Genomic DNA, 26476 nt, shown 5'->3' with positions numbered 1-26476 from the left:
GGAAATATTTCACTTTGTTTTATTAATGTATAAAGATTATTTTAGAAGTGCCATTTCCAGTGTATTCAAATGTCCGTAGAAGTTCGCATACATGAGTATATGTGGACCAATCATTTGAGCACGATACGCGGCAGCCAAAACCCGATAAAGATTTTTTCATCGATCGCGAGTAGAGTTCGCACCATCTTTAATCGCCAACGTTTTAACTTCTTACAATGGTATTACAAGAGCGACGTGCGCGGCAAAAAAACGCTTAACGCTTATTTTTTCGATTTTTCGATCTCACGCGGACGAATCGTACGAAGAATATTATGCCCTGTGCGACTATGTGTATAAAAGTGATTACGACTTTGCTTTCGAACGTATTCATTAGTTAAAAACGAATTGAGAGCATAAAAAAATATTCATCTTACGATTCCAGTATATATTATAATGTCACTGTACGAAGTTCATTTATCCAAATTAAAAATATTCTGTTTCTTCTATTCGTTCACCGCTAGTACTCTATCATCAACGGTTGCTGTTAAGATTCTTCAGAGAATGATGCTAATGATTTTCACTAATTTCGCTGTTCCGCAGTTGCCCCGCTATAAACGAAAATAATGTCGCTCTCGACGACACTGACGAAGGCACAGTCGTAAATTTCAATGGCTTTTTTTTTTTCTTTCTTAAGTAATTTTGTTTTATGATTTTTTTTTCTCCTTACTTTTTGTTGTAAGAAACGGCAGGAGACGTAGAATGAAATATGAGTATGGAACCAACACGAAAGTGGTGTTTCTTAAAATTGTATCCTTTTCCTTTATCCAGTTTTTCCCTGTTTCGTTGAAACTTCCTTCTTCGTGAGTACATTTTTCATCCGCCACGTTTTTGGCACCGGAAACGCGCCTCACTATGTTAATTAAAATCCTCTATTTGTCCTTTTTGACTTCATCCCACCTGCTCTTGTCTGTCTTTCATTTCTCTTTTTGCTTTTTTTTTTATATATATATATATATATTATATATATAACATAATATAATATTATTATATAATATAAATGTTTACGTTTTGGCCACTCGGTTCGTGAACGTCGAAGCACGTTATTGTCTGTGTTCTGCGACGTTTAGGTATATTTTAGTTTAGAATAATTTTAATTCACTTTTATACAACACTTTCTTCATGGCTCCCTCGTATTCGTTTCTTCGTCGGGATAGATCCAGGGGACCATTACGAACGGCTCATCTCCTTCTCCTGGCTGTTGCCGCAGCGATCATTTGCCTTAGCATTGGTTCCGGAGAACATACTCGTGGATCACACTTCATGTTGCCGTCACCTCCGCAACTGAAAAATAAGATAGGGAAGATAAGTCAGTAAAAGTTTAGAGAAACATTAATGTTTGTCAATGTTTGTTTAATACTTACGTGCAATGAAGACATGGACCGGACGCGGATTTAATAGTTTCGCCTACGCTATATGCTTGACCACGAATTTGACATCCGTTTCGTTTCGCAGCGCCTTTGTAGGCGTGCGTTAAAAAGTGCGGGGGTAATGTCGTCGTAGTTGTGGTCGTAGTTGTGGTAATGTTAAGAGACGTAGCCATCGATACGGGACACTCGTATCTAGGACAACAGAAACCACTGATAGGTTCCTCGTGACATCCTGGTATCGGTGGTGGACAACTTTGTTGAAGACAGATAATATCACTTCTAAAGCAGAAGCAGAAATCACATGGGTCATCTCTTGGTATTTGCTGAGCAGACATGTAAACTTTTCCACCATATCTACAAGTGCCTGGACCATAAATCGCCTGATCATCTTCATCGTAATCTTCATCAGGATTAAGGTAACTACCAGTGTTTATGGGGAAGTGAGAATTATCTTCACCAGATACTGTTTGTTCGGGATATTCTACGCCTGTTTGAGGTGCTATAGTGCTAGTGCTTGTCACATGATGCTCTTCCAAAATTGGCTTGTCAGGTTCCTCAGCAGTTTCAATGGTATGATTGACCGGTTGTAAATGTTCCTCACTCGATCCGATAGTTGATTGGCCCTCAGATTTATCTGTCTGTGGAATCTGTGAAGAAGATTCAGATTCAATAATACCGACGTGTGGCTGTACTTCTTCATGGCCTTCTTCGTGATCTTTTTCTGAAATTTCTTCCGAAGTTTCAGTTAATGGTGCTTCAGTCGGTATAGGCTGTAACTTTGTATCGAATCCTCCGATTGGTAATTGTGTTGTCTCCAATTCTTCTTCTGGCAAAATTTCTGATTCATGCTCCTCTGTTACAACTGGCTCTCCTGTTATTTTGTCTTCAGGTTCTTCCGTTATCGAGCTAAGACTTGTTGATACGTGTTCTTCTTCTGGAATAGTGGGTTCCGTGAGTTTTTCCTCACCCTTTTGTGCTTCTTCTGATTTAGTTATTGATTCTTCGGATACAGGCTCAATTGTAGATTGTTCTTGAACCGAAATTTCGCTAGATACTTCGACTGGTTGAAGTTTTGTCACTGCTGATTCTATTTCACCTTTGGAAGAAGCTTCTTCAACAGGTACTGGTGCTTCTGTAGGTTGAATTGTTTCAGCTTGAATACTTGATATCGTTGTTGCTTTTTCTTCAAATATAGTATGATCTGTTGCAGCAGTTTCTTCTGATGGTATTTGTGCTGTTACTAAAATACTTTCCGTACTTTCTGGTGTTCCTAATTTTTCTTCTTTGATTGGAGTTACAAAATGTTTTTCTGCTTCACCGTCAGTTTGTTCTTCAATGGGACCTATTTGAACTGTTTCGGTCGGACTAATTTTTACAGGTATCTCAGAAACACTTTCTTCTGCAACAGTTTGAGTTTCTTTAATTATAACTCCTTCTGATGTCTTTTCTGTTTCTCCTTCATATGTAGATGGTTTAAATGTATGTTCTTCACTGATTGGAGCTTCTGTTTTTTGTTCGGTTTCAGTGAATTTTTCTTCTGGTGTTGATTGCTCGACTGGTTTTTCTTCCGGTGTTAATGATTCAACTGGCTTTTCTTGAGACGTTGATTCAAGTCCCTTCAATGTAGATGATTCAATTATTTTGTCCTCCTGTGTATAAACTTCACTTGATTTTTCATCGACTGTAGAAATTTCAATTGTTCCTTCTTCTGACGTTGAAGATTCAATTGGTTGTTCTTGTGACGTAGAAGATTCAATTGGTTTTTCTTCTGGCGTTGGAGATTCAATTGGTTTTTCTTCTGACGTTGGAGATTCAATTGGTTGTTCTCCTGGCGTTGGAGATTCAATTGGTTGTTCCTCTGACGTAGAAGATTCAATTGGTTTTTCTTCTGGCGTAGAAGATTCAATTAATTGTTCTTCTGATGTAGAAGTTTCAACTGGTTTTTCTTCTGATGTTGAAGATTCAATTGGTTGTTCTTGTGGCGTAGAAGATTCAATTGGTTTTTCTTCTGGCGTTGGAGATTCAATTGGTTGTTCTCCTGGCGTTGGAGATTCAATTGGTTGTTCTTCTGACGTAGAAGATTCAATTGGTTTTTCTTCTAACGTAGAAGATTCAATTGGTTGTTTTTCTGGCATAGAAGTTTCAATTGGTTTTTCTTCTAACGTAGAAGATTCAATTGGTTGTTCTTCTGACGTAGAAGTTTCAATTGGTCTTTCTTCTAACGTAGAAGATTCAATTAATTGTTCTTCTGATGTAGAAGTTTCAACTGGTTTTATTTCTGGTGTAGGAGCTTCAATTGGTTTTTCTTGGGGCGTAACGGATTCAACTGTTTTTTCTTCGAGATTTACTGATATTTCAGTCACTTCATTAACTTCTGAAATTTCAGTTGTCTGTTCTTTATGCACTTGTTCTTCGTCTTTAGGTTTCTGTTCTTCAGCTTGCTCAGCCTGTTCTGTTACATCAGCTGTTACTGATTCCGGTCTTTCTGTGGAAGAAATTGTATCGCCAACAGAAACTTCTTCAACTGGATGCTGTTCCGTTGTTTCGCTTACAGGTAAGATAGGTTGTGCTTCGGTAATACTTGCAGAGGTTGATATTTCTTTTTCGAGAGGCTTCTGAGTAATTTCCTCAGGTTGTTGTTGCTTCTCTTCAACATGAGTTGTTGACATGCCAGGTGAAATAGTTTGTTCTTCTGTAATGGTGCTTTGACTTATTTCTTCAGTTGTTTTTTCTTCCGTGTGTTCTCCTTCAATTGGAATACTTTCAGAAGTTTTTTCTTCTTTCGGTGTAGTGATTTCAGATATTTCCTCTTGTATCGGAGAAGTTGGTAGAGTTGTTTGTTCTTGAACCGGTCCTTTAGTTGGTTCTTCTTCAGATTTGGTAGTCTGTTCTTCTATTTTCGTTACATGCTTTTCTATAGTAGCAGTAGTAAGATCTATCGAAGGTATACTCTGTTCTGTTATTGCAACTTCGGTAGGTTCTGAAGCTTCTTTTTCCGTTGTAAATTCTACTGGTTTTTCTTCTTTCTGTGTTGACTCAGATTTCTCGGTTATTTCTTCAATTTCTTTATGTTCTTCAAACGTTGATGTTTGAGTTTCTACTGAAATTATTGATTCTGTATTTTCTTCTATGGGGGGTACAGAAGTTTCACTTTTTTCAGTAACACTAGGTTCGATAGGTCCTGCCTTTGTCGAAGTACTGCTTTCTGTTTCCTCTGATGTTTCTGATTTCGGTGTCTCTTCTGTATGTACTACTACTTGTTCTTCGGATTCTAGAGGAACATCAGTTTTATCCTTAGGTTGTTGTGTTGGTGTTTCCGTAGATTCAAGAATAGATTTTGTAGTCTGCTCTATTGTTTTGTCTTTGTCTTCGTGTGAAATTTCACCTTCTTGAACTTCCGTAGAGTGACTGCTCTCACTAGTAGGTGTAGTTATTCTTTCGTCACTTGACACAAATTTACTTTCAGTTATAGTTGCAGTTTCAGAAATATCGGTTTGCTCTTCTGTATTGAGTGATTGAAACTCGGTAGAAGTTTCTACAGTGGATTCTGATGTATTTATATTTGAAGTTTCGCTTTCAGTCTCTACTGTTTTATGTTCAATTGGCTTAGTTTCTGTTTCTTCAGATACTTGAGGAGTTATTTCACTTGTTGTTATTAATTTAGTAATATCTGTAGACTCTTGTTCAGCTGGACGTTCAAATGTTACTTCAGTTTGTTCTTCAGGCTTTTTCTCTTCAGTTGATTCTATTTCTGGCTTTGTTTGTCCTTCAATTTCTGTACTTTGTGTTATTTCTTCTTCAGTAGCAGTAATGCCATGTTCAGTAGATATGCTTACTTCTTGAACATCTCCAGGTGTTTCAGATTCTTTAGATTGTCCTTTTATTACTTCATTAGATGGTTCAGAGACACTAGGTATGGAAGATTCGCTTACGGTTTCTTCCTGTTCAGTCGTTTCTTTTGGTAAAGTAGGTATAATTGTTTGCTGTTTCTCTTCAGGTATTTTTTCAGATTCTTCCACTGAAACAGCAGTTTCCGTTTTTATAGTAACAGGAGCCGATGTATGTGTCACAATTTCTGTTTCATGTACATTTTCAACAGTGAAACTCGTTGACTCTTTTTCAGTAGTTTGTTCTACGATTGATTCCTCGGTAGAGGGTAGAAGTTTAACGATCCCTTGTTCTTGTTCAGTAACTTCTTCAATTTTTTGTGTAGTAGTTGATAATGTAAATTCTGTAGATTGTTCACCTGGAGTTACGTTAGAAGTTTCTTTTGATGGAACTTCTTCTAATGTTTTATGTTCTTCAATAATTGTAGGTTCTTCACTAATAGATGTTATTGGTTTATCAGTTACCTGTTCTTCTACTGGTGGCATTTCTTTTCTTGTTTCACTTTCATTATCTAGTACAATATGTGGGTGAGGTGATACATGTTCTTGGCCTTCTTCTTCAACTGTATGATCGCTAGGGGCAGGTGGAATCTCTGTAATCTTGGGAATTAAAGTTGTATGCTTTAACTCTTCTTCTTCATACTTCAGAGTTTGATGTTCAATTATATGATTGTCCGCTTCTAATTCAACTGTAGGAGTTGAGTCACATGTGTATATTGGGCAACACGCAGATCCACTTGCATGTATTGGCATACAGTTAGACAGATGAGTTGGAGGTGGTGGACATTGCATAAGTTCACATTGTATGATACTACTAATGCATTGACAACTCAATTGACAAGGATTCGCGGGAGGTATGGCTGAGTTATTACTATAAGATTGCCCATCAACAAGACAATTACCTTCACCAGGTATATCTGGATGTATAGGTTTGGATTCTTCTGATTCAGTTATTTCATTTATTGGCATCACTTCTGTAACATTTGTATACTCTTGTTCAGTTGAATGTTCAATCGGTCTTTCGGATGGTACCTCAGTTACTGTCGATGAGGGAGATGTTAATTCTACTGCAGGTATTTTCTCTTCGTAAGGCGAAATTGTTGATTGTTTTTCATGTGTTTCGACAGGTTCTGTAGTTGCTTTCTCCTCGTCAATTTTTATTGTTGTTTCGTGAAGTTTTTCTTCTGTTTCGGGTATTTCTGACATTTCTTTTACTACTGGTACTTCCGTCGATGTTTCAACAGAACTGGGCAATTCGTGTTTTTCCTCTTCACTTGGTTTTTCTTCAAAAATGCCTTTGGTGTGTTCTTCAATTTCTTGTTCTTTGGTTGTCGTAGACGATTCAACAGCAATCACAGCCTCGGTTGATTCTATAGATGATTCTTCTGGTTGCGGCGTACTTTGATCGATATCACTAGATATTTTAGTAGTACTTGAGATTTCTTTTTGTTCTTCAGAAATTGGTTCAATGGACGTAGATTCATCTTGTTGTATTGAAGTTTCAGTAGATAATTCTTCTGTCACTGAAGTTCCGATTTCTGGATGTTGTTTTTCTTCAGTATGGGGCTTCACTGGCACTTCCATTTCACTTACAGGAGGTACTGTTTCGCTGATAAGTTCAGTAGTTGATTCGCTTATTACAGGATGTTCGGAAGATTTTTCTGTCGTTTTATCCTCAGAAACATTTTGCTCAGCTGTTGAGATCACAGTAGACACTTCAGGTTGTTCAGTAATTGAAATTTGTGTTGTTATTTTCTCAGTAATAATCTCTGTCACTTCTTTTTCAAGAGGAGTTACGATTTCTTTTTCTTCTTCGACGGTAGCTTCAGTAGATATTTTGTCTTCAGAGGATGGTTTTTGAATTTCCTGTTCTCCACCTTCGCTTATACTTTCATTTGATTGATTACTAAGATCTTCTGCACCTTTGCCTACTACAGTTGAAGTTTCTGTTGTTACATATTTGTCAGTAACGGAAGATTCAGTCTCCTTTTCTTCCTTCGATTCTTCTTCAGTAATAGATTTTTCGGTCATTTGTGTTTCGATTAATGTTTCCTCTGTAAGTTCTATTCCTTTTGTGGGTATCCCTTCAGATTTGTTCTCTTCTTCAGATTTTTGAGTCGCAGTTTCTTCAGAAATCAATGTTGATTTATGTTCCGTTTCAACTAATGACGGGATTTCTGTTGATTTTTCTGTTATGGAAGGTTCTTCTTCGATTACAGGAGGTACCGATGTTTGTACTTCCATTTGTTCAACACTTTCTGTTGGTTTGTTGTCTGGAATAACCGATTGCTCTGGCATTTCCTCCGGAATGGTACTTTCAGTAATTTCAGGTACTTCAGGAATGTGTTTTTCTGTCGAGGCTTCTTCCGTCTTCTTTGTTATATTTTCCTCAGTCGCAGTTTCTGAAGCAATAGTTCCTTCTTCACTTACAGCGGTTGGTTCGGTTGCCTTCACCGTTTGCGTTTCTTCTGGAGCTTCTGTTTCAGATATTTCAACTCCGCTTACAGTTTGTGTTACACTTGGCTCACTAACTTCTGGTGTTTCCGTAAGCTCATTCTGTTCTGTTACATTCGGTTGATCTACTTTTGACGTTTCTGTAGATTCTTTTTGTTCAGTTTCTTTGATAGTAACTTGTGTTTCTTCTGTACTAGTTATTGTATGACTGCTAGTTGACTCTTGTTCAGAAATAGAACTTTCGGTCGAGATTTCTCCAGGAGATGGTTTATGTAATTTATCTTCACTTTCACCTCCTTCTTCGTTAATATGTTCTTTTCCTGCTTCTTCACTGTCATTAGATATGTCAGAAGTTACTTCTTCCGATGAAGTTTCTCCAGATTCATCTAAAGTAAGACCTTTGGTTGGTAATTCTTCAACGGTAGTTATTTTTTCAGTTGATGGAACTTCAAGACCTACTGTGCTCGTGCTATAATCTTCAGGTACGATTGATTTTTCAGTATGCTGAAGTTCTTCTTGTATAGTTTGTGCTTCTGTAGGAATTTGAGGTTCACTGGTTTTAGTGTCTAAAGCAATGGGAGTAATCTCAGCAGTAGATATTTCTTCTTGACCAGGTGTCACTTCGTGAAGAATAGGTTCTTCTGTTTTTATTTCAGTTGTTACTTTATTTTCTTCGTGCTCAGTAGACGTCTCACTTTGAGGAACCAAATCTGTTTCAGACTTAAAGACTTTCTCTGGAATTTCAGTTACAAGACTTTCAGGGATATGCATTTCTGGCTTTTTAGTATCAATGTTACTTTCAGAATAGATTTCAGGAATAGATTCCTTGTCTTCTGCTTTGTATCCTGGAGTACTTTCAGAAATTGGTTTGTCTTTTTCTGTTTCATGGTCTCCTTCGATGGCAGCCTGTTGATTAATTTCTTCTTTAGATAGGCCAAAGTCATCTTTTTTAGGAGCAAGAGGTGGGAGCTTATCTTTCAACCCTAATTCAGGTTCTGGAATTTCAGGTTTTTTCTCTACACCAGCTTCTGAAGATGGATATTGTTGGTCAGTTTCTTGAGCCTGTGGTAAATTGGTAGTAATTTCGGCTGGTTTAATTTCTCCTGATTCGCTAACTTCAACAGGTTTTTCGGATGTTACAGGTTCTACTTCGGGAGAAGCAGGTATAGCTATTTCTTCAGTTGGAACTTCTTCTGGTTTCGATGTAGTAGCTTCTTCTGGTTTCGATGTAATAGCTTCTTCTGGTTTCGATGTAATAGCTTCTTCAGGTTTCGATGTAATAGCTTCTTCTGATTTCGATGTAGTAGCTTCTTCTGATTTCGATGTAGTAGCTTCTTCTGATTTCAATGTAGTAGCTTCTTCTGATTTCAATGTAGTAGCTTCTTCTGATTTCGATGTAGTAGCTTCTTCTGATTTCAATGTAGTAGCTTCTTCTGATTTCGATGTAGTAGCTTCTTCTGATTTCAATGTAGTAGCTTCTTCTTGTTTTGATGTAGTAGCTTCTTTGATTATTTCTGTGACTTCTTGCGGAATTCCAGTTTCTTTCGTCTCAAGAGTTGCTTGTTCTTCGTTTTCACTTGGTTTAGTTTTTATACTTTCGTCTTGGTCAATTGTTTCCATGGTTTTCTCCGACACTTCTTCAGTGGGTACTATTGCCTCAGTTGATTTTCCAGATTCTTCAATTGGTTCCTGAGCATTGGTCGTTTCTTTCGGTGGTACAGATTCATATGAACTCTCAGTATGTTCTTGTTCACTAATTGGAGATTCAGTTAGTTCTTCTGTTTTCACTGGACCTTCAGTCGTTATTGGTTGTTCTTCTACAGTGACATTTTCTTTGATACTTTCCGGTTGTTCAATTTTTTGCTCTATCGTTGAAGTTTCTGTTTCTATGTTTAATCCTTCTACAGACGATTGGGATGTTGGGATGTTCTCGGTTATCGAAATCTCAGTTGCTTCTTGTTCACCTTCGAATGATTTAACGGACGAACTTTCTGATTGTTCTTCAACAATAGGAACTTCAGTTTCTTTTCCAGAAACAGGTGGTTCAGTTTTTTCAATTGTGGTAAGCTTTTCGGTATTTTCTGCAACAAAAGGCATTTCTGATGTTTCCGTATAGGTAGGCACTGTAATCTTTTCTGTTGGAAGAGGTGCCTCAGTTTGTTCGATCGAAGTATGTTTTTCAGTTTCTTCTATCAAGGTAGGCGTTTCTGTTTTTTGGTCCTGGATAATTTGTGTTTCCTCATCTACAGGAGCCGGTTTCGTTTCGTGTTCTTCGGGAAGAGTTACTTCCTCTGAACCATGGGTCGTTTCAGATTCAGGAACATCTTTTTTTTCTGTCGTTTCCGCAGATTTTTCAGCTTTAACAGGCTCTTCAGTGTGTTCTACTTTAATTTCATGGTCTTGTGGAATCATGTTGTCGGCACCAATGAATGATTCGCTCGTAACTTCATGTTCTTGTTTCTCTGCCTCTTCGATATTCTCCGGAATGGTTGCCATTGGTTGTACTTGACTAATTTCGGAGGTTTGTTCCATACCTTCTGGTATGGTTATTATTCCTTTTAGACCATCGTCTTCTGTAACAAAGTGATAGATAAAATGGTATTGTATAAAGGCAACTACATATATCATATCATTAATATTGTTGTTTATATTAGAATTTTTGTAAGCCATTCATGAAAGTGTTTGGTATACAAGTATTGTTCTTACCACACTGATAAGTGGTCGGACAACATTCTCCTTCCGGCGGAGGAAGAGCAGTGCAGTTCTTTCCGTGCGTTTTCATTGGTGTTCCACAGTCTTGAACAGCGCAGGCAATATCGCCACGGAAGCAGTAGCAGTGTTGGCAAGGTTGTGTCGAGTAAATCAACTCGCCGTCCTCGTAAACTTTACCTTCGTAATAACACTGTGGTGCTGCACCAGGAGCAATTGTAGTAGTCATGATGAGACCAGGTCCAACCGTAGTTTCAAGTCCTTCATCGTATTCTGTTAATGTTAATTGTGGTAAATTATCGTCTATTATTCGTGATCTATATTATTATATCCGGAAGAAAAAAATGAGTCGAGTTATATTCGTCGATAGCTAACAAATATAATATGTTCTTTATTTAATATTAAATTATGTTCATATATATACATGTGATCGCGTAAAAGGAACAAGAACATAAATAAAAAGATAAATAAAAAGTAAGGTTTAAACGACGTGTACACTGACTTGTACATCACGCTTGTCCGGAATGTCACATTAGATAGAATACGTGTTAACAAATAATGAGAGTCATTAAACGCGATACAAGAAAGGCTACTCACACGATATGCAAATGGAACTTACCGCAGTCGTACTTGACCGGACAACATACACCCGATTTGTAGACAGGTCTGCATCCTGCCACGCGTAGCGTGCACTGCTGTATAACGCAAGCGGTTCTGTTCCTAATACAGTAGCAAAGCTCACAAGGATTTGATTGGTAATCGATTGGTAATTGGGCACCATCGGGATAAAACCGATCATCCATTTTGCATCCATAATTATCATGGAAGCCAACTTCCGTCGAGTCAGATAATGCTGGAGTATTGGTAGTCGATGTAAGCAATTGCACCGGTACTTCCGGACAAGTGATTACGGGGCAACATTGATCAGGTCTTTTTTCTACCGTACAGTCTTGTCCAATGGCTTTCGAGAAGGGACAAACTCTCAAGTAGCACATCAACATTCGATTATGACACGTACAGTTCAGGCATGGCTCGTTCGTTATGATTCTGTCACCTTCCTGGTAATGTTGAAAGTTGTAATAGCAGCCCGTTGCACCTGCAAATTTCATTGATTCTTATACAGTTATCATACTTTGATTATGTGCTATCCAGCTTTTAGAGGTAGCAATAAGTAAACATTGATTAGTATTTGATTTGTTAGGTTCATGAGTCGCATCGAATGTTGTTGTTATTTTTTCGAGTGAACATTAATTCAAGAATTTAATTAATTCGATTAGAATCATAGAACGAAGCGGTACGTGTAGCCGACATGCTCGGTGCGCTACATTTAAAATGTCTATGTCTATGACTTAGCGCGAGTCGGCTGATTAGAAACAGCGAATACATGTATAGGTATATCTATTTACGTACCTCCATCGTACTCTGCAACTTGTGTGGTATCCTGCTCGTATACTGGAGCTGTAACAAAATCAGTACAGATGTTATTGACACGGTCGTTTGTGTCAGTATTATACTTACATATCCAATTTGATTTGATTAACATTAATATCTCGGTTTGCAGCAAAGAAGTTTGATTGTGTGTAAAATATAAAGTAAAGACAAATAGCTTAAAAGAATGGAAGAAATTTTGTATATAGATAGTTGTTGATTAGGGTACGAAATGGGTATGTTTTCTTTGCACAATGCAATTCGATAAGCGAGGATTAGACCGTGAGTTAAGATCTCATCTGTTTCCGCGTGGAGAGATTTTCATAGGTAAAAATGTAAGTACAGCGAAGAACAAATAATCTCGGGAACTTGAGCTTTCGTATATGGTGAATCCTGTAGGGAGACGAATGCAGCTCCGGTGCTTCCAGTTTATCATAATAATTACCAGGCGGCGGGAGGCGTTTGTCTGGAGGGTGAACAAGGCTTTAACAACGGAGTGAGTCAAAGCGTCATATGGCACGAGCGTACGTGGGCGAATTCTCGTTAACACCCTCGCCCCGGTCGTACGAATTGTATGCCGAGTGTACGCGGAATACAAAATTCTCTTTCTTCTCTTTCCTCTTTATCCTTTTATCCTTTTCGTACTCTCTATCTACGTTCTATACGTTTTTCACGCGCGTTGCTTTTACAATTTCCTTGGTATTAAAGTTCCGCGAGCGGAACTCGTCTTCGATTGTCCCTAGAACACGACAAAACATTCTCCTTGACGTCAATTGGTGAGCTAGTTTTTTGATTCTTTCGAGAGTAGTTAGCTATCCACGGATCCATCTATCCATTTTTTTAGTTTACGGCATTTATGAAATTGGTTTTTTTTTTATAAGAGATTTTATGAGAGAATTAAATAAAAACTACACTCATTTTTCATCAAATTCTACAGTCAACGACCTACACGTGATGCCACTATTTTTATATTAGGCATCGCTGCCACAACATCAACGCGAAATTGAAGTAAAAAGGACCTTTTTACACAATGTCACAGATATTCTTCATTCTAAAAAAGTAGACGTTACTCTTTTAAAATGCATGAAGCGTTTCTGCGGAGGCTACGTGCATCGCGAGTCGAAGGATTAGTATCCCTTGTATCGCTCTTTCATTGAACTATACGTTCCTGGTAAAAGAATGTGACAACGGTTTTAAGCTATTTCTGATTGAAACATTTCGATTCTTTTGTAGTTTATTTATCGATCCTCTGATTTTCCATGCAAAGATTTCATCGTATCGTGGGATTTTTTTAACGTACGCGAAGACAATTGATCAAATTTTTATTGAGAAAATTGAGAAAATCTTGTTAAAAATAAATTATATAAAATATTAAGTCTCGCAAATAATAACATTAGCATTCTATTCTGATCGCCGTTTTGCTTGTCGCGGAATCCGAAGCTGGCGGTTTCCAGCGAATTGAATTGTACTGGGAATTACTAACGGGTCTGTGAATGGGACTCCCATTGCGAGTCCCACGAACTGGGTATCCGCGTGCCTCCACGCATACGCGACAGTCGCATGGGGCCTAGCACGTACGAGTCTCTTGTATGTTGTTCGTATATATCTACTTACTTGTATGTTGCTCCACCTAAATTATTATTATATGAAGAAACATCGCTAAAGACGAGTATAACATCGTGCAATATTTCTATTTAATGTGATCCAATATCGTATTATTCTGGTTCTGTTATCACGCGATAAAATCATTTGATATCTATTTGTAAATGTTGATTGATGATTTTTTTACGAGAATAATGATAAGTCAAAAATTACATCATTAATCCATTATATTTTTTTTATATTCCTCGTATATTTGATTGACGATGATAAATTTTCATTCTCTTTTTCTTATTTTTGTCTTTCTTTTCTTTCAAACAAATTACGGACTACGAGGGACGATAAAAAGACAAGTCCTTTCGTGCGAAACTTCTCTACCTTTTAGTAGCGAATATATTAACGAGAATGATGTTGCGTTATTTTATGAGCATCGCCGTTTTGAAAACACACGAAAACTTGCAATTTCGTTCCGTCATTAATGCAATCGGGAGAGAGATGAACAAGGACAGGTAGCAAATTATACTTTCTATTTGGTAAAAATAATGGAATTAAATTTTTATGAAAAAATAAGAGAAAATAACAAGAAAAAATACTCTTATATCTTTTCAAAAATTTCGATCATTAAGATATCAACGGATTATATAACGGGACGTTTGACCTCGAAGCGTGATTCAGCGAAATCTCAATAAAATAAACAATTTTTGTTTTAATATAACGAATCGACAGGATTTAAGAGTAAATGTTGAAAAAAAAACTAATTGTTTCTCTGAAAAAAAGTATGGAAATACCTATTTATCTCAGAATTTATCGGAAGGAAATATTACGTAAATTGTGCAAATCATTGTACGTTATTTTCCTCTTAGATTTAAAAAATTTGTTTTTTTTCCATTATCGTTTCTTTCTGTCACACATCTCCTATAACTTCTTATCATTTTTTTTTATTCCATTTCGCTTCCTTTTACATTAAGGGACATGTATGAGTGCACAATGCTGATATTATATATCACGGGTGTGAGTGCATGATACAGATTGAAAGAAAAAGAGAATAAAAGAAAGAAAGAGAGGGAGAGAAAGAGAGAGAGAGATGGGAGAACCCATTACGCACATTATGAGATCATTCCTGGCGGCCTTACCTCACGAAAGTTCATTACCATCAAGCATACATGGTCGGATGAATACCTGGCTATAATTCTCGGCGTATCGCGTGCATGAATTTCTGCACCAGATGTCGCTTTCAAGGTCGCGGTTTCCCTTGTCATACTTCGAAATGAGGACGCTGTGTAATATGGAAGAGAAAAGTTATGAGATCGATACCTCATTTTAATAACGAATCGATCGAGATGTGATTAGCAAAATTGGAAAGATTATCTTTGATTATTTTCAAAGAATCATATAATCGAAGAACGATCAAGCGAGGTCGTTATCTTTTTACAAGATCTGTTTTATTGTTTTTATTATAGATCACGTAATTCACGGATAAAATAACATTGCAATCGAGTAAGTCTTCGGATTTTGATGTACACACTTTGATAACAATAAGCTCCAGCTTCATTGGTACACGTAAATATATATGGAACGGCTCGGGAATCAGGTGCGTCAGAACATGAACTGTATGTGGGCAACGTGGTGTGGTACGAGCGGTCAGTGACATTTCCCCCAGAGCCTTAAGAGGTGACTCTTCGAAGGCTACAGGTTTGACCAGAATTCTTGTTGCATCGTACGGATGTAGACGCGAGGGTAGAAACCGCTATATAGCGTAGTTGTCTTCCTATTGCCTTCTTTTTTTTTATTCTTATTGAATATTAAAATATCACTATATTGAAAGTATTCCAAAATGGAATTTTCTTTTTTACAGCGTGAAGTCAGGGATTATATAGTTTTTCGCCTCGTTTCGCTTGAGAAAATCCAACTTATTTGTACCAATGTAAATTATATATATATTATAGAAGTATAAGTATATAGGAGAAAAGTTATCGTGCGTATTCGAGTGGAAAGCGTAATGAATAACCGACAGACAAGATCACCTAGTGATCTCGCTTTGAATGACGAAGAGAATCAGATTCGCTGAACAGATTCCTCCCCATTTGCTTTCATTCACCTGCTTCTTCATTTTAGCGCGACCGATTGACGAGAAGAAACGAGAAAAAAGAACAACGCATCTTCATTCATTACCAATGCAACATTTTTATAAATCATAGCGACATTTTTCGTACTACTTTGTGTTCTTTCTAAAATGATCGCGAGATAAAATAGGCAACATTTTATCTGCTTTTTTTACGATTACGTAGAGAAGTGTTTTTAATCTAACAGTAGTAAGTGTTTGTGAAATGACAAGAATCGTGATATTGAGAATTTCAATCGAAAGAAATTTGTATTGATTGATCGGTAAACCGTATGACGTAAACGAATGAATAAATTCATAGTATTGCGACATCGGAAGAAATAAAATGTAGTCTGATAAAGAGGAATAATCATAAATTAGAAACTAACCGAGAACTAGTAGAGAGTAGTTTGGGTCCACGAGAAAGCACCTTGACCAGCGACTTGGTCAAAGCCAGGGTTAAATACTATGAGGTAAGATATCTATGGTCGAAGAGAAAGGAGCGCTAAGAGGTTCGACGGCCTGTTAGCTCGTTCCTTCGGACCTTGGCCTTGTATACTTACGTGTCTGCGCACGTATGAGCACGTACACCAACGTTAACTCGTGTGGAAAGTGTAGAAATTGTTAGAATTAATTGGTGTTTATTTAAACATTGGAAACGCTCAAAGTTACACGAAATTCATAGATAATTCTTGAATTGTAATTATTACTCGAGGAGAAAGAGAAAAGACGAAGTAAGATGTATTACTCGTTTGTCTCGAATAAATTCGAAATTCCGAAGCAAAATGATGATGGATAGAGAGATAGCGAGAAAGAGAGACAGACAGACAGAAAAGGAGAGAGAGAGAGAGAGAGAAAGAGAACTCGAAAGAAAAGCAATGTTTGTTTCTTCAAAGCAAAATCAAATTTTTATATTAAGCGAAAACTTACCAGAATGGGTGGATTGCGAGACCAGGAAGATCACCAGGCAAAGAATTATTCCAGGTCTATAGGAGCTGGTACTCAACGCCGACATGTCGGGATTTATCTTCCGTCCTCTGTAATATACGAGGAAAAACGTTCGTTAAATTTTGTAAGAGTTATTTATGTTATTTGAATAAAGAAATAAATTGTATTTAATCGCGTTGTAATTTCGATAATAGAATACGACGATTAGAAAAGTCGATAAAATGTAAAACATTTAAAAGATAGAATGATTATACGATAGGATACTTGTAAGTTATCATTGAAAAACTATCAAGTTTTATACGGTTTTCATTGAAGCTTACGTAGGTCTGTAAAAGTTAAAAGCAGTCAGTTTAAATACGGACAATTCAAAGGATATAAAGCAATCTTGAAAATATTCATTCGTAAGACAGATAAGAGACTCGTTTAGTCACGTTTCGTTCTATTGGAACTGCCAAGCTAGTTTTCTTTGACAGGTGGACGTGTAATAGCAGATTCTTGGGAACAAGCCAATCGCATACCTTCGCATTTTGACTGAACAGTTCTCGCGAGCGAGTTATGAGTTGTATGCGAATGAATCTCGGAAATGCTTCGAGGTACATAGCACACGTATCGATGAAAGTGTGAAAATCCGTAACGAGTGCCACCGACGTTTGTAGAATCCATAAACAATACGATGCAATTAAATGTGTTTGCATTCGTTCGTGTAGATATGCGTACACACTTCTTGACTACGGTATCGTGACTTCGGAAGATTTAACTGCGTGGGAATAACTGCTTTTTTGTTTGAACGCTTTTGACAGGTTTAGAAGCCTCTTTCGTATTGATGTAGGTATTTGTTAAGAACGAATGTGTTTCGATGATGGTAGTAGAATTTCTATACCTTCGATTGAGGTTGTTCGAGGAAAAAGGAACTCTACCGAATACCTGCGCGAATACGTGGGTACATATATACTTACATACACAGGGATGTTGAGTCATTGCGAAATCTTTGAGTTCACGGAACGATTAGACGAGGGTAATCATGAAGAAGAGAACGGTCAAGAAGAAATCGAAAAGGCGAGGGAACTTTGGAGAACTCGACGCATTCCAGCCACGACAGCGTGCTCAATACAAAGTAGTATCGAGATAAAAGAGCGTGGGTTGTTACTCGTCTGCATGACGACTTCTTTTCTCTGTTCGTGACCTCTTCCTTTTTCTCAGCCGACACTTCATTGTAACATAGAGAAGTAACGCGAGACGTCTAAGTACTCTAAACGATTTCTATGTACTTGTGCACGCTCAGTAACGATGCTGTATATACACTTTTCTTGCTCGTATACCGTCGTAAAATTACTTTTATCTTTTTTTTCCTTCAAAAATCAATAAATATTCATAAATATATCAATAGAAAATATTCATGTAAATAATAAAAATTAGATATAGAAAATGTGTTAATTAAAACGATTCTTCTAAATAATTTGAAATACTTGTTATTTCTACAACACGTGCTTTGCCTTATTTTTTATACAGTTCGAACAGCTCTGTGTGAACTCCGTAGACTGCGCTGGAAGTTAATCGCGACCTTACGTCATTGCGTATTCACGGTACGGCCTATTGAACAGGGGAATTCGGTGAATGGGTATTCCAGCGTATATTGAGGACGCGAGTTCGCATGATTGCTTCGTGCTCGAATAATTCGAGAAAGAATGGTGTTTAATTTTGTATTTAATTTCTAAGCTAACCCATTGTCGATATATCTCGATTTACTTAGCTAATTAATTAATTTTACGATAATAAAATTTCATTTCACGTAATTAAAAACGTTCGTTTGATATTGGTTTAGCGGAAATGAAGGGAACGAGAAAAAAAAAGAAAGATAGGTACGGAGATTGTTAGAGAAGTCAAACACGATGCGTCGTCTTTCGAGTTCTACTCTCGTAGCACGCTACACGTATTATCGTATCAATGGCAATCAGGAAACAACATAGGAGAGTCGCATGAATGGAATAGATGCGAGCACATCTCGCGCCCACGCTCCGTTTTTCCCACTCCCTTTCCTACTCTTTTTCCTTGTCAGATTCTTTTCTCTTTCTCTTCTTTCTTTTTGTTTTTTCTCGGTCCATCCTGATTCGTTGCAGTTCTGCATTACTTTCAATCTTGCTCGCAGGACCAAGTCGTAGCTTGTAATCGCTGAACCAAGACTAATTTCACTTGCGCTCTCGATACGCAAGGCACCGTGTCCGTGTAACAGCTGGGAACACGGAATTGTTTTACAAGGCAGAAAAGTAGTTCTTTTCATTCTATGATTTAGCGAATAATAGACTTTATTTTTCTATTGACTTTAGTGTTTACTAATTTCATTCGACGGATACATGTCTGTTTTTATCGAACAAGCAATGTTCAACGTAATTTTAGAAACCGTTAGACATCTATTTTATTTTCTCTCTTTACTATCACCGTACCGATAATTTACTGATCGATAACAGCTGGTACGTGCTTGGTTCAAAGGTTAAACACAATAATTTCGTTTCTCTTCCTTTCCTTCCTTCGTGACAGCTGGTCTAGTGATAATTACAGTGACATAAAAATTTCTTTCCGTGAGTCCGATGTTAAAAGACGAGTCGCCTATGGATGCACCCACGGCTTCGACAGAACCAGGCTGCTGCTTGCTCTCGAGTATTCCGTTAGAGCCCGGAGGCTGCATTCGTTCGCTATTATCGTGGAATGCGGAATATGATTACCCTTCACCTGGGAACTTAAGAGATTCGACGTCGCATCTTTTGGTTAAAGAAGACCGTAGGGGGTGGTTTTGTCACGATACTGCGAATCGAACATGAAATTCATAGTACTTACAAATCTTTAGATAGTATAGATTAATTGTAATTGAATCTGGTGTAATCAGATAGAAAATAGATTAATTATTATATTTAACTAGTAAACACGCACGTGAAACATCTTATCATTCATACGTAATTATATCTCGTGTAAGTATTTCAAAGTAATCAGAATAATCAATTGACAGTTAAACTCAGTAGCTACATATACAGAAAGTCGGAGCATATTATGAACAGGAAATTATCATATGGATGCATGTTAAATAGATACGTTTAAGAATAGTTAACATCCGTTGTGCCACACATATGCGCGGATCATGAACAGCTCCCTGTGCATCCGTTTTATCGGTGAAACATACAGTTATTAAGAGGTATACTATAGCTAGAAAGTTTCTGACCACCCATAGCAATCATGTGGAACTCTCTGTTTCTTATCCCTCTGTCTCTACCTTTTTTCTTTTTTTATCTCATAAGAATCGTCGGAAGGAGTATCCTAAACGTAGGAGAAAAGATTGATGGTCGTTGAAGAGTATCCAAACGTCAGAGCTCGAGATGGAACCTCGAAAGGGATCTCCAATGGCATCGTGACGCAATAGAAAACGGTTATTTCCGACAAGATACGACTGCGAAGAGGTTTCCGAGCATAGTCGTCGAGAATGACTAACGGGCTTGTTCGTCTTTCGTAACAGGTGAATTCAATAGCCGTGCTCTGGTACTCGCTGCTTCATCTTCTTCTCTCTTGCGGGCTACGTGCGTTTCAACGACTAAAACTCGATAATTGACAGCTATCCGTGCGGGGAGATCTCGAGCGCTTCATTTTTTCAGGATAACAGTATTCTTTTTTAAGTGCTTCGCTAGCACTTTCGATGCGATCCTTAAAACGTGCTTCATTTTTTCTTTATTTCATTCACTTTCTCTCTCTTTCTCGTTCTCCTTTTTTTGTATTTTTTTCTGTTAATTTTTTTTAGGTTTGTTTATGGATTCGTGCTTTATGAGCATCACATAACTTTTAATTATTCTTATTTTAAATTTCATTTCTTTAGGTAATTATTCGAACTGCATTATTAGATATACTTTTAAGTTAGCTAACATTATTTATTCCTCTTTTTATTTTATTTTTCTTATTTTAAATGTTAATCGAACAAAGTATCTAATATAAAAATATCATAACATGAAATATTCGATCTTCCAACGGATTACCATGGTATATCAAGAAGCATCAGTAAAGTGGAGAAACTGTAAAAGTAATGTAGTTTAAATATTGTCAAGAAAAGACTCTTCGAATATCATAAAATAAGCTATTACTTATATCTGACTGTTCGATGATTTTTAACGAGACAAGGTAAATCGAGTTGAAATGCAGACTAAAAGAGGTCAGGCTGGATTTAGCGTGAGTTTGTAGATTCAGAATGTAACAGGGTCAGAGATCACAAGATCAATGCGGAGGTGGAGTCGTGGAGGCGGTTAAATGAAGTTATGCAAATTACGAAGAATAAACGGATAAAGTTCCGTGAGGCTGCTATGATTAACCGAAGAGATCAACCACCGATGTTTCTCCCAAGCGTCTGAACCTGGGAACTCTTCCACGGTTAATTATGACAATTAGCAAGTGCTGCTGTTTCTATCTTCGCTTCCTTACTCTCTCTCTCTCTATTTCTCTTAGACCTATACAGGTGCGCACGCGTACAGAGATACACACATATTCTTCTCTCTTTAATGCATAAAGTGTTTGGCCCTCGGTAGAGGGAAGCTCTTGTTCTGTCACCTTCAAAGACTCTGACTTCCGTGTGTCACGCTGTGAACACACTTCTAGACTGGTCCTGGCTAGCAAGCGCGAGATAGGTTGACAGGAAGACAGGCTCGTTACACGATCGTCAAGCAGTGATCTCGATTCGAAAAGAGCCTCTTGTTTCTTGTAATTACGCCTGTGAAATGTTTGCTTATGCTAGTGCGCTTTTTTTTTATGGTATTGATTTTTAAATATTTCCGACGTATATTTTCTACATACGTCCCCGTGTAAAATAAATTTCTAGTAGTCAATTCGTTGCTATCGAGTAGTTCAATTAAGAATTGATCGTACATCACTCGAACAAATCTAGCGAATTTACGAAATATACTCGATGAATCTGTGAGGAACGCTGAAAAGGAGAAAAACGAAAATATAATAAATACTCATTATCTCTTTTTTTCTTTCGATAAAGTGGAAATCATTGAAGTAAAGTCCGTTGAGACGAAAACTGCGTTCGGAGCTTTTTTTCGGTCGATTATAAGGAGGGTTAAGAGACTATCGAGTATTCATTATGTCTAATGACCTCTCCGAGCGGCAAGTGCTTTTAGGCACGAACGATGGAACGTGAGGTGGCATCGGAGGCAGTGCCGACGATGCGGCAAAGGTACTCGAAACAATGGGCTTCGATTACTCAGGGCCTCGATGTTCATATGAGGGTGCTCGAGCAACAGGTCGGTAACACGTACATGCTCTCTATTTATAAGCCTACCTGAGCTAGAATTACGTGTGTTCGAAGATAAACCGACCAACTCTTCGTATTCCCCTAGATACGGCAGCCTTTTTCTTTATCTTTTTTTTAACTCTGACCAAGAGAGAGAAAGAAAGAAAAAAGATGAGAAAAATTCTTTCAAGATTAACCAAGACGAAGAGTCTCGAGGCGTCAACAAGCTCGTTGTATCGCTTGAAACCAATCTTTGGAACGTGATTCAAACCACTACATGATAGTTATCGATTTTGTTGATAAGCTATCGAAAACTCGCTTTTTCCTTCATTACTTTCGCATCGATCTTATTAATCATCGTTTCTTCCTTCGTTCCGGGTTGGTGTTTCAGGAAGCACGCGATCATTTCGTGTCGGAGTGAAAAGGAAAGGAATTTCCATGGCAATAGGACGGTCTAACATTTGCTTCTTGTTCTCTCTTTCTCTCTCTCTCTCTCTCTCTCTCTCTCTTTCTCTCTCTCTCTCCTCACGATTGAAACGTCCTCACAATCGATGTTGATCAATTCTTCGATCGGATAGCTCGCTCGATCGTTCGACAGCACGTAATAACGCATATTACTGCAATGTGCGGCAATTCTTCTGATGTAGATATTGTAATACCTTGTTGAAAGATCTCATCGTATCTTGTCTGTGCATAGCTTTGTGAGATACACATCTGCTGTCTTGTTTCTTCTTCTTCTCCGTCTATTTTTTGTATGTACTTTTAGTGATCTATTTATGTAGCTATCTTCGCCGCTTTCTCAGTTTTTCTAACCATCTTTTTTCTCTTTCTTTCTCTCGATGATTCTACGCGCACTTCTATAGGCAAGCGCACACCGCGAATTTCCAACATACAATAACGACTGGGTATAATGATCGTTCTTTTATCCTTAATCACGAGCTCACACTGAACGTTCGCCTCATGGAGTACGTACTACCTTGCGCCACTATACAATTAACTCGATATTACTATCGAGCATACAACTCGACCCTAAGTCGCTTGCATTCTTCGCATTCGCCCTACCCGACCGCGTGTATCTCCTGTATCTATCAGGAAAAGGGTAATAAACGTGTAATCTTGCCTTCCGTTTTCTCCCTCTCTCTCTCTTTCATTCTTTTTATCTTCTCCTTCCTTTTTTTCTTTTAAATTCGTTCGTATATTCTTTAGAAGCATAAAGAATGAACTTGGGGTTCTTAACAATTTTGCTCTTTCGTAATTCCTTCCGGTCCATATTATCTTATGAATAAGAAAAATATTTTGTTTGGATTTGTACATTTTTTTCTCTCTCTTTCTCTCTTTTCTTTCGTATATCTTTTGAGATTCAAAAAGAGATTTACATTAGAAAATTGTATAATCCGCGTAGATTTAACAAAGTTCACAATCGGATAATAAAAGAGGAATTCGTTTTTATTTGTACTATTCTGTACTACTTTTTTTTTCACCGTGGCTTTTGATCTTCCACGTTCTTTATTTACATCTTCTAACTTTTCTTTCTTCGTCCCCTCCTCTTTACATAGAACGTTCTAAAGGGAAGGACAAGCATTTTGGTTTAGAGTTTACATCAAGAGAAATACTAAGCACGTATAAACACTCGACTTGGTGTTCGCCTTAAGGAATGCATCAATTACTTAACCATAGCTTACTGTTTTGATTTTCTTACTATTCAATGAAATATTCAAGTTTTCTAAGAGGATATACATCGTTCGTTTTGATTTTCGTTAGGAAAGGAGGAAAGTATAACATTTGGTATGGCGGAAGTACTCAGAATAATAATTTTCTAAACAAAAATCTTTCTTTGATGAACTATTGATTTTAGGTTAGATAGAAAAGCATTATTATCGCAATATTTTAAAACATTTGGTTTTCCTTTATTTTCTTGTTATCGTACGATAGATGATAATGGGGCGTTGTCGATATGTTAAAGCACTCTCACCTATAATCGGAAACTTCGGGTGCGTTCCAGAATCGATCGTTGCTATTCGCGCGTAATAACAGGAAGAACCGTCGTTCGATCATGATAATTAAAACACGGTACACTGTAATCTTCAGCCTATTAAAGGCCATCAATTACACGTGGCTCGTCTCATGGTGAGCAGCATCCTCGAGCTGAATCTTCTCTGCGAAGTGCATAATTTAGGACGTGGCCACTGCCATCACGTTCGATAATGGTCGATGGGATTTTCGAACGAATCGATACGCTTCTCGGAAGGGTCGACGATTTAAGAAGAGTGGAGCCACTTTCAAAGAATTTCGATGAAGTTTCAGTGGTCCTTGATTAGAATTTCTTTTTTTTAATCCTTTTACGAAGCATGTATTCACGTCTTTCCTTTAGAAGATGACCATCTTCTCCCTTCCTTACCTTTTCTTTTTTTTGCGGACATGTGCCTGATCGAGGGCTAAGAAAGATTGGAGGGTCGATCGGATTTTTCTTTCTCCGAGAAGATAGATCTTCGTTTTGTGTTAATGTTTATATTTTCTTTTTTCGTTCGGAACGTCGATGAATTCACTCGAATGGGTTATCCACCATTATTCGCATTTCTTACGTAACGAAAATTCGTCTTGGTAATAGAAGTGTACAAAAACTTGAAAATGTTGGGTCGAGAATTTTGTTCGAAATAAGATCGGGTTTCTAAAAGTACCTCGATATTTGAGAATATTGGGATTCTCGAGAATCTCAAGATCCATGAATTATGTTCCAAAACTATCTTAGAAAGCGTTTCCAGCAATATTCCTTGTATTAGTATATTGTTTCTGACAATAATTTCTAATTTCGCTAAATAAATTTTATTTGTTAACTTTGATATAAGATAATGCATGAAAATTGTTAATCGGATTTTCGACCTATCTCAAGCATCAAATTCTCGAATTTTTCACGTTTCCGCACACTTCTACTTGGTAATTGTTTTTATTATTGTTTGCTTGATCAATTGTCGAGAAACAGCGAAAAGAAAAACATATCCTTTTTGAAGGAATGCATAGAAGAACAATGAATGATACACCATCAACAATAAAAAAAACCAGTCGGTATGCTATAATAGGTACCTGCGCTAACATAAAAACTTGATATACCGGACCTACGGCACTTCGCGGTGCAAACCTCTTTCTTTTCTATTTCACATGTATGACCTCCGCCAAGCAAAGTTGCGTTAGGCAAATGCTCTCTTAACACGGTAACCTTCTCCCTACCTGAATCTTTTGTGATTTTTCAAATCTCACATCTATTCGTCACTTATTTTTATTTATTTTCTCTTGTAAATGCTAAATGCGATCGTTATGACATTTAATTAAAATGATTAATACAAAATCATAAATCTTTTAAGTTTCTTTCTATGTTTTTTTTTTATTTGACTCTCATCGTAATAAACGTTAAAATAAATGGATTTCTCTATATCGTTTTCTCCAATAATCAAAGATAGAATTCGTCGATTATCCTTGCGAGGAAATACTTCTACGTTTCTCTATAGTATCTTATCGATCTCTTGTATGCACCATGGTCGAGCTGGATGAACGCAAAGTAGAAACTGAGAGAGAGAGAAAGAGTAAGAGTGAAGAAAATTATCTGTTACGGAGGGAGCAGCAACTACCAGCGGCAACAGCAGCAACACCGGGACTGGTGATTAATTATCATGCAAAGTAGCGGTATCAACGTTCTTCGTCCTTTAAAAGTGCTCGTAAGCAAGAATCGATGCGTGCGGTGGCGGCAGCATATTAGCGGCATATTGCCGACATGATCCTACTATACTTCAGCCCACGATATATCTTTACATTTGATGTTCCTGACTATAATGTATATACTTCAGTATAATATCTACGTAGAAAAACATACGTCGAAAAATAAATTAATTTTATTTTTAATTAAATTGCGCAACGTGACTATTTCCCCTTTAATTCTCCCGTAGTTACGTAATCAATTTACTGTTTAGGACAGATGATTTTTCCAAAGACAAATTTATTCTTCGTTGAAATTCCTGCCTTGCAACAAAATGAAATGATTGGAAGAACTTATCCAAGAGAAAAATTTGACAAGCCTTTGTTCGTGACGAGGTTTTTTAAATTTAGGATTTTATCACTACCCACGTTGTTCATTGCTTTTGCCTTTTTAGCGTTTTAGCCTTTCATATATGTGTTATTATAATCATAATAAAAGCATTTCATAGTTTTTTTTTTGCTTATGAATTACTTAAACATTCGAAATATTTTATAATAGTTCAAACGAATAGAATTTAAAAGTCTAATGATTATTAATTTTTCAAAATAAGAGTAAGTAAAGTTATAGAGTCTATCAATTGATATAAAGCGTAATTGAGAAGCGTGATTCTAATAGAGATCTCACAAAGAAGCGGCAAATTTCTGGAAGATCAAATGCAGAAGCTAGATACATGCTAGTATTCATCGAAAGCGGAATGTCAATTGTTCGTACAGCATATACGAAGGATTACCGAGCGTGCATGAGAGACTCGCGTCTCGAATGGATCTAGCAAGGGAAGGTGATGAGCTCCCGAGGAATAAGAGAACAATGATTGAATAAACGCGCGCGTACGCGTACGCAAAAATCATAAGAAACAGCAATAGGAAAATGGTTGCATTTTTCCAGGTAATAAATACAATTTAAAATAAAATTTGTCAAACGCATATTTTCACG

The 26476-nt window shown here is 37.2% G+C and overlaps 1 protein-coding gene across 3 annotated transcripts in view; it reads right to left on the bottom strand.

The window, feature by feature from the left end:
• Positions 1-664: 664 nt before the first annotated feature.
• LOC122514005 (titin) overlaps positions 665-26476 on the bottom strand; it is a 37532-nt gene continuing 11720 nt past the window's right edge. The window contains exons 2-7 of one of the 3 annotated variants that reach the window (XM_043630587.1): positions 16515-16621; positions 11867-11914; positions 11076-11552; positions 10454-10729; positions 1401-10320; positions 665-1320 (exon numbers count right to left, since the gene is read on the bottom strand). In XM_043630587.1, the coding sequence (XP_043486522.1) occupies positions 1218-1320; positions 1401-10320; positions 10454-10729; positions 11076-11552; positions 11867-11914; positions 16515-16599 (9909 nt within the window). In that variant the 5' untranslated portion in view covers positions 16600-16621 and the 3' untranslated portion in view covers positions 665-1217. Of the gene's footprint in view, positions 1321-1400; positions 10321-10453; positions 10730-11075; positions 11553-11866; positions 14760-16514; positions 16622-26476 lie in introns of those variants that run through there. The other 2 variants (XM_043630605.1, XM_043630595.1) reach the window with 2 other exon arrangements.

Source organism: Polistes fuscatus, unplaced genomic scaffold (assembly GCF_010416935.1).
Source record: "Polistes fuscatus isolate 324 unplaced genomic scaffold, CU_Pfus_HIC Scaffold1, whole genome shotgun sequence".
Taxonomy (NCBI): domain Eukaryota; kingdom Metazoa; phylum Arthropoda; class Insecta; order Hymenoptera; family Vespidae; genus Polistes; species Polistes fuscatus.
This window is presented reverse-complemented; position numbering and strand designations above follow the sequence as displayed.